This window comes from Pipra filicauda, unplaced genomic scaffold, assembly GCF_003945595.2.
Source record: "Pipra filicauda isolate LSUMZ 115617 unplaced genomic scaffold, ASM394559v2 scaffold151_size3305965_pilon, whole genome shotgun sequence".
In the NCBI taxonomy this organism is placed as follows: domain Eukaryota; kingdom Metazoa; phylum Chordata; class Aves; order Passeriformes; family Pipridae; genus Pipra; species Pipra filicauda.
The window spans coordinates 1,689,728-1,704,906 of NW_024104007.1; the positions used below are offsets into that span (position 1 = coordinate 1,689,728).

General features: G+C 44.9%; 1 protein-coding gene across 1 annotated transcript in view; it reads right to left on the reverse strand.

Annotated features, from left to right (window-relative positions):
* BRF1 (BRF1 RNA polymerase III transcription initiation factor subunit) overlaps positions 1-14,797 on the reverse strand; it is a 171,004-nt gene extending 156,207 nt beyond the window's left edge. Inside the window, exon 1 of the mRNA XM_027716641.2 lies at positions 14,540-14,797. Within this exon, the coding sequence (XP_027572442.1) occupies positions 14,540-14,726 (187 nt within the window). The 5' untranslated portion in view covers positions 14,727-14,797. The remainder of the gene's footprint in view (positions 1-14,539) is intronic.
* Between the last annotated feature and the right edge of the window lie 382 nt (positions 14,798-15,179).

Here is a 15,179-nt window from a genome sequence, read left to right on the forward strand (position 1 = left end):
CTTCAGTTTGTCATTAGGCACACAGAGCAACACTTAGGCTACAAAAACTGCAAGTCTGGAACTGCTACTTTTACACCCTGAAAGGTTGGAGACTAAAAGATGTCTGAGTTGTAAATTAGCATAAACTAGAGGCTGGTTTATGCATCCGTGCCAATGCTGAGCAGCCTGAATACAGAGTCTGCTGGGAGTCAATGGAACTACTCATGCAAACCAATCTTGCAGAACATGGAATTAAACTACCCAGGACAGAAATAGTCTCCACTAAAGCAGGAAAGTTTTTTAAAAAACAATCAGGCTACTTCAAGCAGGATATTCGAACCTATCAGCTTAACAGCAAGTGTGACCAAAAAGCTAAATTGCACAGGACAGAAAACAAGCAATTTGTTAGTAATTGGACTTCTACTTAATTCAAGTAGTCTGCTCTTCAGGATAGAGAAAAAAGTCATCTTGTTGCCTGTGATGCCTACAGCTTTTCCTCAAGTTCCTGTAGCTGTTTTCTCCTCTTACACCAGCTCTTCAGAATAAACTAGGAAGGCTTTGGGACAGACACGTAGAGAGGAATGAACTGGCGTTTGACAACAGTTCAGGACATTTCTCCTACACACCTGAATAAGATACTTCCACAGCATATACAAATTACAAGAAACTGTGACCTAAACTGTTCCCACTTACCAGACTTTTTTAGCTCTGGTCTCCTCTCAGTTACACTTAATGTACGTCTATATTGAGGAAAGAAAAACCAGAACAGAAAAGCTAACATTCCTCAAGAATTACTGTCTATCAGCCTTCAAAGCTTATTTTTCCATACAACCTTTAAATTAGGTTTCCACATGAGAAACTAACTTCACTTTCACTTCATTAACAGATCCTTTCAACAAACAATAACTTTCACTCAAATGCCCCACAGATAAGTACTTCAGTTCAACACCCTAATTAGAAGTGAAAAACATTCAACAGTGACCTCCTCACTGGGTACAGAGGTAACTCTCCCAACTCTGTATTTGACTATTATAGGCAGCAACATCTCCTTGGCATTCTTACAGGTACAGCCTCCTATTTCCACAAACACTTGAAAACAGATTGATGAGGCAAAACAGAGAGAGGTTACCAAACCACCACAGCACACACAACATTTCTGGTGTACATTTAGTAAGAATGGTTCGCCTGGAAAAAAAAACATCAATGGTGGTAATAGTTTTATGTTCATTTTCTTCAGAAATTCTGCCTCCCACCCTCCCTGTTTTTGTTCTTTTAAGGTTTGCTTTACCACAGGCTTCCTCACTAGTCTGATTTGGAGCAGGAGAGCACACACTCGAGCATCAGTACAGCACTCTGACTGCAGGAGAAGAGCAGGAGCAAACAGGGCAGGCTGGAGGCAGCGCTTGTTTCAAAGGCACCACTGCTCCCTGTTCTGCACAAGGGCTCCACTTTCCAATCCCCTCTGTCTTTGAAGACACCACAATACTGGACTGCTTTGGACTGTCACAGGCAAAACAGCTCTTTTACAGGTTTCCCTGTTACTACTAAAAAGCTTGCACAAAAACAATCCTATGGTGGTGATAAACAATACTAATAACTAAATGATTTAGCTTACTCCGAAGCTAAACTCCACGAAGAATACAAACAAACTGAAATTAAGCTGAGACTTCAGCAATTTTGTTTTTTAAGATTCTTCTTCATTAGACATCAAGCTATACCATCAGACATAAAAGGCATTTCTTTCCAAGCAATAGAGACTGCAGCAGATACCAGCAGAGCTATCTGAAAGACATATTCTGCTATCAGAAATTATGTGCCATTTCTCAGCGAGTTAACTGGAAAGACTGAACATCTCTAATTAGCAGTTGGCTTTGAAAACTGACAGAAAACTAGTCTGTTGAGCACTTAAACTCTCAGAACTGCTAACTAATGTTGCCATTAGTTAACTATGTAGTCTCACCATCAACTTTAATCTTACAAGCAGAATGCAAATCAAACTCATTAACATAACTGTTCAGCTGGGTAATAAAAAGATAAACTCTTTAAAAAATAAAACTGAAATTATCAAATTCATTTAAAGACAAAAATCCCTACAAAGCTAGTAATTTAAAAAGTACAAAGAAAAGGAACAGCAATCGTTAGGCACAACAAAATTAACATCCCAGATTAACTGCAATTTTTACATTTCTTGACCTTTTCCATTTTTCCCTCTACAGCTTCAAAAGCGAATTAAACAGGTTTTTGGGTTTTCACATTCAGCTTTCAAGACATATAAAAATATGGCCAAGAAGTATTTGGTGTCTTCAAGTACTGCCTGCCAAATCTTCAACATTAACGCTAACATTTCCCTAAGCCAACCCAAATACCCTCCTTCGTGAGGTACATTGTCATCTACTGAGGTACATTGTCACCTACTGATTATTTTTAGAAACTCAACTCAGGTTTGCAGCTTTGCATAACTGAAGCCTCCACTTCTCTTCTAGTTAGCTTTGGACATTTACATGAAATTCTGGACAACAGAAGGTGTGGAGAGACGTGTTAGGCAGCTCAAAAGTACAGCTACTCCATTTTTTTGTGGTCCTCTCAGTGGGCTACAGTGCCCCAACGACAACAGAAGAGAATTGAAGATGCAGATCATATACCTGGGAACTTGATGATACTTGGTCAAAGCCTAAACAGGTCCAGACCCAGCCCACAACCCCCATTACATAAGAGCTGAACTACTTGGCAGTGTTGGGTTAACGGTGGGATTTGATAATCTTAAAGGTTCCTGACTTAAATGGTTCTATGATTCCACAGGGACTGTCCCTCCATCAGCCAAGAGCAGCCATCCTCAAGCTGCTCCTCACAGCACAGGCACCTTGGCCATTTCTGTTTTGCTCCACCAACTCCCTAAAAAAAGAAGTCACAGCACTTTGCTTCTCTACAAAAATGCTCCTCAAGCTGTAAAAGGTGCAAGCAAAGCTTGAAGTCTGTGGTAACCTTGAACAGCAACAAGAAGACAACACATAACAGGAAGAGCACTTATCACATCCCTCCAGACAGCAGAGGCAAAGAGCAGCCACTCAGGCAACTGCAGCTTACAGGGCACTTTTCTGTCAGGTAGTGACATGAGGAGTTTCAGATTCAACACCTGGAGAAGAAAGAGATACAGTCCCAGTATTATGGATTTTGTTTCCTCTACATAAATGAGCAAGTGAAGACAGGGAATGAAGCAGCCTGCCACCTGAACAGAAGAGTCTCTGCTACCTGATAGGACCAATCCTACCAAAATCCGTCCCCATAAAACTGAATCCAAAAACCACCAGTTTCTTCAGCAGCACAAGGTAGGGGGAAAACTTCAATTTCAAATCCATGTTATTTACAGACCCAGCATAAAGTCTCGGTCTGGTAAAGAAGGCAGACTGGATCACAATGGTTTCATAATGAGGGAAGACTAGATAATCGAATATAAAAAAATTAAAGAGCTTCCTACTTAAGTTAGACCATAAAAGCCAAAAGGAGAGTAAGTAAATGTCCCATTATAATTCATATAATATATAATGGTAAAATGATGTGATTAAAGATTTCTGAATGCACAAAACCATGGTAAAATGATGTGATTAAAGATTTCTGAATGCACAAAACCATGGAAGTTTGTAACTGAAATAATTTTTTTCTCAGCCATTTTTACAGGGAAGTTAACAGGTCTGCAGGCACTGGCACATAAGCTTACACAGACAAACTTGAAATCTGCTCCATCACAGCTTGTGTTCAAGGGCTTATTTTCCTAACTAACAACTGAAGAGATAAATATACTGTTGTGTCCACCACATCCCAGTTTAGGGCTGCACAAGTCTATGAAACCAGTCTGGGTCCAAGTTACGTGCTCAACTGCACTGCCACAGCTGACAGCAGAACCCTCTGCGGCACTTCAGCGAGCAGTTGTTGCCATCCCAAGGACAGTAAGGAAAGACTCAATGCCAGAAAAACCCTCATATTAACTCTGGTACACGACTGCCACCTGGAGGATTTGGGGAGAAAAGCCAGATTGATTCAGTTCATCTCACTAAAACATACAGCAGATAATCCTTTTAGATGCAAGTTCCCCTCTTCCTTCCCAACACAGCATGATTATGAATTAGTTTTGCAATGAGAGAACCTAGCACAGAGTAAAACAGGCAAATACTCTTCTAGATATCTTTCAAAAAGTCTGCAAATCCAGCACATCTATACTTCCTTTTTCTGTATTGCAAATTACTCTGCATAACTCAAAATTAACCATGAATTAGTGTCATCTCTAGAAATCTGGGCCACAAATAGGAGGAATTTTGCTGCTATTAATTTTAATTTTCCCTTTTCAGTACCCAGCATTTTCATTTCAAGTTCAGCATCTGTATTACTGGCAGAACCCACTCCAGGACTTCTGGAGGCTGCACTGTAAAGCACATTTAATGTCAGGACTTGCTCTATCAATACATTTTACACCAAAACCAATTAACAACTACCAATTAAAAACATAACCCTTACTCCTTCCACTTTTGTAGTATTAAAAAATACAAAAGAATCCTTTATTGCATATGACAACTGAGTAGACAAAAGCACAGAATCTGAGTTCATCCTCTTCCCCAACTGTCTCACAAGCACCCACTGTGACAGTAACTGTCCATCTAACAAGGTTCTAGAGGACAAAAAGGCATAGAAGATGAATGACTAGTAAGCTAAGTTCAAATTTTATGCAAGCTTTTTCCTCCCTCTATTTAGTCCTTCTCTTCTTTCTGGTTTGCTGACCATAACTTTCCATTTCCACAAACCCCAAGAGACTGAAATACTTAGATCAAGGCAAACTTCCATCAAGTTCTGCCCTCGAGGTCAATGCAGCTCGAGCGCCTCGATGAAAAAGCATGAAGAAGTTTTTACAGATAAAATAGTACATAAAATATTTCAGTAAATTTCCACAGGCATATGTGAAACACAGCTTTACTAAATAAAAAGGTGCATTAAACATGTCAAGGGACGCTGCAAACTAAGAGTACACATTCAGCATTTATGGCAGTGCAAATGGGCCACTGCAATAAGTTGCTTATAATTTACTTGCAACAAAAAAATTATACATTAGCAGAAAGAAACTTTTTCTTGATATTCAAATATTTGAAGCAGCCTACTCCTGCGCTAAAAATTTTAACAAATGCTTGTTCATGCTTTAAGTTTACAACTTCCCTTTCTCCCTAGCTGCAAAAGCAATCAGATAATTTCCCACAAGCAACATTCTTCCCATCAGCCTCAAATTAGTGTATTGCAAACTCATGTAGACTTGCAGATGGAGAGCCTTAATGTATGTTTGCTGTACAAGAGCCATAAGCTCTACATCATCCTGACTTGGTGCTGCAGTTTCAATGCTGCCTGCAGTCTTCCATTTTTATGACCATGTCTGTGTATTTGTCACTGCCCTAAAACCTCCAGGCTTAGTCACTAAGTAACAGTAAGTTAAAAGACTTTAATTCACACAGGTTATTGTAAATCTCGAATAATAAATGCCTGCCTAGCATTTAAAGAAAAAATATGCACGTTTAATTTAGTTTATAACATATTTTTAAATCAAAAGCCATCAAAACAAATAGGAATTTGGAGCAAACAACCAGCAAACAGTAAACCTGTTTCAAGACAGTCACACTGCCCAGTCTCACAAAGACACACAAATGATGTTCATTCACCTCAGATCCCAAAAGCAGGGTAAATCCTGCACGGTAAGAACCTCATTTTGGTGGCCAGGTTAGTCATTCCATAACCCTCCTAGTGAGGCTTCCCACAATGTGCATTTGAGGATTCTGTAGGTCTGATCTGGAGCTGACAAATGGCCCTAGCTCCACCAACTTGTCTTCTCCATCCCACTGTTCTGTTGCCTCAGACTGTGGAGGCTGTATTTCACTATGCTAACTTCCACATTTTATCCTGTTTTCCCAGGGAAAACAGCACAGGCAGCAGCCCTGCACGCCTCTGCTATCTCTGCCAGTTTGAGACAAACCTGAGAGGGGGACAGCAGTCTCAAAACTACAAAGTTTCTGCTGGTTTTGTAAAAACAGGCAGCTGGATGGGCAAGATGCATGCAAAGTTAAAACTAGACAAAAGCTTCTGAAAAATAATTCGGATTTAAATTTTTACTAGAGATGTGACTCTGAACTCTGCAGCAGGACAGGTCGAGCGGAGGGCACTGAGCACCTCCGTGGGTTCAGGGATGGGTTGAGGCCAGGCAGGATGTCAGCCTGCATGTGGGGGTCAGGGACAGGCCCAGCAAGGGGAACAAGGTCAAATAAAGCCCTGGGATGGCTCAGGAGGCCACAGGGATGGGCTGAGGCCAGGCAGGGCATGGGCCTGGCTCTACAGGGCCCAAGGCTGTGGGGAGCTGGAGAACAGCACTGCTGCACAGTCCCTGGGGTAGGGACTGACATCCCTGGAGTTCAAGATGGGGCCCAGGGCCACAGGTAGCATTGGGGGAACCCCAGGAAGAAGCTGGTCAGGGACAGCAAGGGCCAGCAGTGCCTGGTTTATGCCCAAGATACTTATCAGATGCTGTTTTTCTCAACTTACTACCAAGCATTTAAAGGCAATTTCTAGAACAAAAGAAGCTGAGCTTCCCCAGACACAGTATGTGTCAGGATCACAAGCTCAGTATTCCTTGCAGTGCCTTTTCTTTGTCTTGCATTTCTCAGCTACATCTTCCAGCTTGCTGCTGCACTGCTGGCACATCAACCTTCTCAGGTGAGACTGTTTTCTTATCCTTTGATCAGTGTCAGAAGTCCCAGACTTCTCCTTTCTCAGCTTCTTTAAACAAAAACCTGAAGAGAGATCTGGACTGTCAGGGTTTGCTCTGTGCTCAGCTTTCTTCCTCTCACTCTCTTCAGCTTCTTATTTGGTTTTTCTCCTGTCCACTACAAGGAAAATACTTATGAAAACAGTTTCTCCCAACAACTACCACAAGACAGGGGACTCCCACCTAGACACAGTGAAAAAGTGATCAGAGAACTCCACATCTTCAGACACTTGACTCATAGCCTGCCTTTCTAGAAAAGCAGCTGCCAGCAAGTCAGTGCAAACTGGCAAAGAGCTCCGTGGAACTCCATCTTCCAGGATGCAATTACAGTATAATGGAGAGAGGGAAAAGTAGCTCCCTCTTAGACTCTGTATTGCTGTGCTTCCTGCTGGGATGTGTTCAAATGTTATGACTGACAGGCATCTGTTAAGAACTTGGGTATGAAGAAAAATAAAAAGCAAAGCACATTCATTCCAATTAGCAGAATGAGGAATTTTAATTCAAATGCTCTCCAAATTTGGTGAGAAGTCACAGAGAACAATTTCTTTTGGCTAGTTTGAGATGGTCTGAACTGGTTGTCAATTATGAAGTGAATATCTATTGTTCAAAACTAGACTCAGCTAAGAAAAGCACACGCCTCAAACACTTTGCGTGCAATTAACAAAGTTCCTTGGAGCTCAAATGTGCATGACAACCCTTCTCCACTAGTATCTGACTTATCCAGGGTCAAACCAGGCAAGTCCAGAAACCCAATTTCAAGGCAGGTCCTTTATAAGCTTCAAGACAGTAACACAGCTAGGGCTAAGTGTTGAAGCTGTACTCTTACCTGACTGTGACGACTCCCAATTAAGAATTAGAACTAACTAGACCAGCACAGAGCCTACCAAAGCTTTCACTAGGTTGTGCTTTGTGAGGACTTTCCTCTCAAGAGGTCAACAGGACAATACACAGCTGCCCCCTCTAGAACATGAAGAGGTCATTCCGTTGGTAGTGAAAGAACTTACCAGCTCACAACCCAGCAAGTGACAGGTACCTCACAAGAAGAGTTGACTTGCCACCCCTTGAGACAGACAGCATTAAAAGGAATGGTGGGATCAGGCTAACCTGCAACCATATTTTACATTGCCATCAGAACCACGACAATGAAGAGCATTGGTGGTGTTATGCTGAGACAGTCAGGTCATGCCCATTTCCAAAATGTGTCTCATCATAATGATCTCTCTGTCTCTCTCCGTCTCTCTCTGTTTCTGTCTCCCTCTCTCTCTCTCCTCTCTCTCTCTCCTCTCTCTCTCTCTCTCCTCTCTCTCCTCTCTCTCTCCTCTCTCTCCTCTCTCTCCTCTCTCTCCTCTCTCTTTCTCTCCTCTCTCTCTCCTCTCTCTCTCTCTCTCTCTCTCTCTCTCTCTCTCTCCTCTCTCTCTCTCCTCTCTCTCTTCTCTCTCCCCCTCCTCTCTTCTCTCCTCTCTCTCTCTCTCTCTCTCTCTCTCTCTCCTCTCTCTCTGTCTCTCTCCTCTCTCTCTCTCCTCTCTCTCTGTCTCTCGCTCTCTCTCTCTCTATTTCTCTCGCTCTCTCTCTCTGTCTCTCGCTCTCTCTCCTCTCTGTCTCTCTCTCTCTCTGTCTATAAGCATGCTCTCTCCTTTTATTTTCCCCAACTACCATCAGGGAAGATTTCATGGTCCTTATTATAACACAGTATTGCATATGCAACTTCATAAACCTTACTTTAAACCTTCACCTTGCAGTCTCTGGACACCTCATCACAGACTCTCACAACTGTAAATATCTCTACTACCTATTTCTCACAAGATCAGAAGAATTAACTAAGCATTTTCAGGAAAGAATGTATCTATATAACTGTCAAAGCCAGATGAGTTTTGTGTTCACCACTTTCCAGAACATAGTCTAAAGAAACCCCATTATTAATACCTAAGGACACCTACACTTCATGCTACAAAACCAGTCCCCTGATTCCTAGATCAGGGTTAAAAGAACGGTCAAAACCCTCAAAAGCATCTCTGTAAAGCTCAAAGAACATGATCTTCCTGTGACAACTCAAAAGAACAGCTGTGCCAAATCAGATGGAGGGACCACCTAGTCCAGTATCCTATCTCTGAAAGGGAAAGTCCATTAACATACACACCTACAAGTGAACACAAAACACAGGAGGAAAGCTTGTTGTGATAGTTCTCTCACAACCTCCAATCTCCACAGATCTGTGGCTCAAGGATTTCCTGAGCCAGAAACGGTATATGTTTTTTAATGGCCATGACACATTTTTATTCTGCTTGCCCAATCATTTTAAACTCACATAAACTTTCAACATCCACAACTTCAGATTCACATGGAGCTCTTTTCTGTAAAAACCCAAACGAACCAAACAAAACCTCCTAATGCTTCTGAACCTCCTACTCACTACCTTTGAAATAAGCTGGTTACTAGATTTCTTAGCATTCCCTAGTTTTTGCATTATGTGATACTGAGCAGCCACTCATCCTTGCTGTGTTATTCTACTGCATTTACAGATCTCTGCTATGGCCCCATTCAGTCATCTCTTTCCCAGCTGAAGAGGCTGAGCCTATTCAGTCACTCTAGCTGAGAAGCTCTTGAAGAAGCTCTCCTCTTAATCATCCCATTGTCCTCTCTATATCTTTTCCAGTTCTATTAGAGGTTTTCTTGAGGAGGGGGGAGAAAAGAGAGAAACCTACCAGAAGTGCACACAGCACTTCAGTCACAGGTAGGGCTGTGGATATGTGACAGTGTATGGACATGCTGTTGTACTCTTTTCCTGATAAATCCTAACATTCCCCTCCCCACTCTGTTGGGTTTTTTTGTACCATGAATGAACATTTAGCTCAATGTTTTTACAAAGCTATCCATTAAGACCTAGGGATCTCCTTCTCAAGTTATCCTCACCCATCCAGATGTTGAAAAAGAAACCACCCAGTATGTGGAATAAAGAAACAATCCTACCTCTCTCAGCAGCTCTTGTTCCCATCTGTTATCTTACCTCCTAGCTACTAAAAACAACAGGTCCTTCTAAAGTCTTTACTACCCCAAATAATCTAGTGTTGCCAGCACACTTCATTAACTCACCATTCACCTGTTTTCCAGATCATCAGCCCAGATTCCATGGAATTCCACTGGCACCTCCTTCAGGAGACATATTATTTATTTCCAGACTACATTTCTTATCATACAAGAAGCCACTCTGCTGTGGAAGGACTTTCCCTTATCCATGACAGCTCAGAGTCTATAAAAGCTTCTGGTGAAGGATCTTGCTGACCTTCCTTCAAAAATCCAACCCTCTGCTTTGTTCACTTACCAACTTCCTTAGAAAGTTCCAAAGGATCTGCAAGGCAAGCCATTTTGCCAAAAAGCAGTGTTACCCTATCTTTACCTGTACAGACATCTAATTTGTCCTTCACTACTTCTACCTTGTCAGCTCGTCCTGTGCATGTAGATGTGGCACTCAGGGACATGGTTTAGTGGTGGATTTGGCAGTGCTGGGTTAACAATTGGACTCAATCTTAAAGGTCTTTTCCAACCTAAATGATTCTATGATTCTACCCTTTTTTCCAGCACACTTACTAGCCTGGGTTTTCCCAAATCTTCATGCAGCAGCAAAGCAAAACAAATAACAATAACAAACAAATAACAAAACAATAACAGCTCAATGTAAATACTGCCTGGGAAAATTTGTGACCTCACATCTTCCTCCAACCCTGAGAGAAAAAAAGAGGGGATTTCACATGTTTTATAGTGATTCTGCTGGACTTTATTAGCAAGGCCTTGGCATGATCTAGAGAGGCCACTTTGTATTAATATAGAGAAGTGCAGGACTCTCTTCCTCCTTCAGCAAACAGATGCAAAATTCTGAAATCTTAACATGCAACTTGGCAAAATAAAAGGTCTGTCTAAATGTAACAAAGAGAAATCACTAACAGTATCTCTGTGCTTTCCATTCCCTTTTATTTCTTTATGATAAAGATGAAAATAAATTATTAATAAAGGCATCTATAACTATTCAACATGTATTAACACACAAATAGAAGCAGTTGTGGATCTTGGAAGGATTTGGGGAATCTTGTTTCACAACCAGAAGCTCTGAACTCCACAAACACCAAGAGCGCCGTTCAACTTCCAGCCCTCCACCAGAGAACCTGACATCCCTCATCCTTTGCAAAACCTAGACAACCTCCTCACAGTCACCCAGCCCTACCTACTGACTGTGAGCCAGGGGCTTAAAAACAGCAGCCCAGGCACCTCTGTCATTGAAAATGCTCCACATATTAGGACTGCCTGAGATCACCAGACCAAAGTCCAAGGAGCCTCAGCCTAAGGAGCCTCAGCCCAAAGCATTTCATACACAAGGGATCCCTCAGGGCCGCAGACCTAAAGAGCTGACAAAGATGACAGGAAAAGGTGTTAAAAACAGGGAACTCTGAGGGAAACCTGCTAATGTAAACAGAAGTCACTGAGAGATGTAACTTACCAGAAAAAGTTGCTTTCAGCAAGTGCATGTTTTCTGACTTAAAAAGAAATATACATTCCTCTGCAAATTCTCTGTCCAGCACAACACTTAGAAATACTAAGTCTTTCTTACACAGGAAAGGACTTTTCTCCCCATTCCTGAGGACTTAAATCAGTGTCATACGCACATAATAGACAAGCACACATCATGAAGACACTGCTACTGCAGCACAATTACAGCTTTTCAGACTAGCTTGCATCACTCAGTTTTAAGTCAAGAAAAAATAAATATTCACAACAGAAGCATCTGTTTTGAAACATAAAGAATTGTACCAGCATAAGCCACCCACATCCTAATTTCCTTAAAATACGGTGTGAAACAGGGCCTATAATTATAGAATTGCAGAATGGTTTGGGTTGAAAAGGACCATAAAGATCACCTGTTTCCAAACCCCTGCCATGGGTAGGGACAACTTCCACCAGATCAGGTTGCTCCAAGCCCCATCCAACCTGGCCTTGCACACTCCCAGGGATGGGACATCCACAACTTCTCTGGGCAACCTGCTGCAGTCCCTCACCACCCTCACAGTGCTTCAACCTCACCCCTCTTTGCAGTAACTTAACAAATCTACTAACAGCATTGTTCTGGAAGTCCTGCTCTGTCGTTTCCACAAATATGACTTCACTAAAGTACATCAATGCACATGGGGACTTACTAGAAGATCACAGTATGAACATACAGTGAAGCCCCTGCAGGCACACCTTGTGCCAGCCAGAAAAAGCCACCATGACCGTGCTAGAGTGTGCTGCAATTGCATTTTCACTTTTAAACACACACCTATCCTTAGGGTGATTATCCCTCTTCATGGGCCCTAGAATTTGTTTTTTAAGAGTAACATATAACAGGTAACTAACTAGCTATGCAAGACCAAAGCATTAATGTACTACCCATAAAAAAAAATAAAATTAGCAACACCAACATCTCAGGGTTTACACAAGAGGGAAAGGGTCCCTTAAAGGAACTTAGCAAAGTACTGTGCAATTATTCCAGAAGATGAAAAAAGCCTCAGTCTGGTGCAGTTCTCCCTCTTCCTTTTAATTTTTTTTTGGTAGGGTAAAGGCATCCCAAAATGTGCTCTAGCTTGCATGCCATCTGTCCTGCATAATTTTGGGTGGGAGGGAAAAAGCAGTACAAGCTCTTAAATATGTAGTCTCTGCATCACAACAGGAAAAAGTGAAGGATATAAGAGCTGCTTATAAGCTATAAAAAAAAGTAATGCCAGCACCCTGAGCTGGAAGACAGGAATGGCATCAGACAAATCCTAGCCTACAGTAAACTCCAATATGCAGTGCTGCATTCTCCACCACAGTTTCTCTTCCTTCCCCACAGCCATATAATCCATCAGTCCCTCTTGTTTCACTGCTAAGTTCTTTCCCAGGCTTTTGCTTATCCTTCTTTCTCCTTATACACACTCCTCATACCCGTTTTCCGTCTCTCCCCTTTCAAACACTATGTCTGCTTCATGGGGTCTTCTTCCATGTCTTATCCTCCAGGGCATTCACACAAACACCCCAACTCATCTATCTGACAGAAGGAGATTCCTGACTCTTCACTTCCAGCCTCTTTCTTCTCCACCACTCTGTGCCTACACATATTCCCTCTATCCATTAAACACCCAATCTCTCCTGTCCTCTACCCCAAATAAATTTCATCTATCTCCTCATTCCCTGTGCACCCAGTCCTTCCACACACAACCACAAACATCCTCACACAGCTGCCCCACACTGTGCAGAGCTCCAGTCCCTCATGCACTAACTCAATCACATCCAGAGCATCCCTCCCATCCTGCACAGCTCTTTCCCCCATTCATCTCAGTCTCCCCTACCCCACTTCTGTCTCACCTTGCACAGCACGCTGTCCTCCTATCCATGCACTAACTCTCCCAGTTTTCACTCTGTGCAGCACTAGTTCCACCATCCTCTTCCACCCTTTGCACAACACACTTTTCCACAGTCTTTCCCTCACATCCCTTTGCACAGCACTCTGTCCCCTACACATTGTCCTTATCTCCCAGCACACACTCCTCCATGCAGCATCCCCATAACCCCACCCTCTGGCACAGCATCCCTATCCCTACACTGCCCACAGCCCCCTCACCCTGTGCCCTATCCCTGACCCCACAGAATCACAGAATCAATTAGGCTGAAAAAGACCTTTGAGTTCATTGAGTCCAACCTGTGACCCAACACCATCATGTCAAGCAGATCATGGCACTGAGTGCCACATCCAGTCCTTCCTTAAACACCTCCAGGGATGGTGACTCCACCACTGCCCAGAGCAACCCATTTCAGTGTCTAATCACCCTTTCTCTGAAGAATTTCTTCTTAATGTCCAACCTAAACCTGCCCCAGCACAGCTTAAGACTATGTCCAGCTTAAGGCTATGTCCTCTCATCCTGTCACTTGTTGCCTGGGAGAAGAGGCCGAGCCCCACCCGGCTACACCCTCCTGCCAGGTAGTTGTAGAGTGCTAAGGCCACCCCTGCACCTCCTCTCCCCCAGGCTAAACAGCCCCTCAGCTGCTCCTCGTAGGACTTGTGCTCCAGACCCTTCACCAGCTTCATTGCTGGATTTGCTCCAGCACCTCAGTGTCCTTCCTTAATTGGAGGGCTCAGAACTGGACACAGCACTTGAGGTGTGGCCTAAGCAGTGCCCAGCACAGGGGCACTGAGGTCATTTCCCCGGTCCTGCTGGCCACACTATTCCTGCTACAAGCCAGGATACCACTGGCCTCCTTGCCCACCTGGGCACATTCTGCCTCCTGTTCAGCTGCTCTCAACCAGCACACCCAGGTCCTTTTCCATTGGGCTGCTCACCCCTGTGCCCTGACCCCACACTGCCCACAGCCCCCTCACCCTGTCCCTGACCCCACACTGCCCACAGCCCCCTCACCCTGTCCCTGACCCCACACTGCCCACAGCCCCCTCACCCTGTCCCTGACCCCACACTGCCCACAGCCCCCTCACCCTGTCCCTGACCCCACACTGCCCACAGCCCCCTCACCCTGTCCCTGACTCTACACTGCCCACAGCCCCCTCACCCTGTCCCTTATCACGTACCCACCCCTTACAGCACCCACCCCCTCATGCCACATCCCTTGTCCCCCAACCCCTCTCCCCCTCGACCCCCAACATCCTCTCTCCACACACCGCCCCCCATTCCCCACACCCCGTTCCCTGTGCACCCAGACCCCCTCCCCACACACCGCCCCCGCCCCGCCCCGGCCCTTCCCGGCCGCACTCACCGTCCAGCGACACGAACTGCCCCACGGCGGAGGAGCCGCCGCCGCTGTTCTCCACGAACTGCACCTCGGACACGATGATGTTGTCCTCCAGCACCGACCCGCAGCCCGTGCACACCGCGTCCCCCCGCGCCGCGTCCACCTCGATCTCCGCGCACCCGCAGGCGCCGCACACCCGCCCGCCCGGCATCCTGCCGGGAGCGCCGGGACGGGCCCCGGCCGCCTCCTCTCCTCCGCTCCCTCCCGCCGCCCGCCCGGCACAGCCCGGCCCGGGCTCGGCGCAGGCCTCGCTCGCCGGCACCGGCTCGGGGAGGAGCCGCCGCCCGCCCGCTCTCGCGAGGCTTCGCCCGCCGCGCCCGCCCCTCCCGCCGGCTCCTCCCTCAGTGCCCGCCCCGGCCCCGCGTCTCCCTCAGAGGTGGCTGTGCCGCCCGCCTGCTCCCGGTTACAGCCCCCTGCACCTTCCGCTGGACCGGGTGGCTCAAAGCCCCACCCAGCCTGGCCTTCAACGCTTCCAGGGATGGGGCAGCCACAACTTCTCCGGGAAACCCGTTCCAGTGCCTCGCCACGCTCTAGACATCAATGAAATCGATCAAGCAAACCTAGTCGGTCATTCTGTAATGCTGAAATAAAAGTTCTGTGAGGC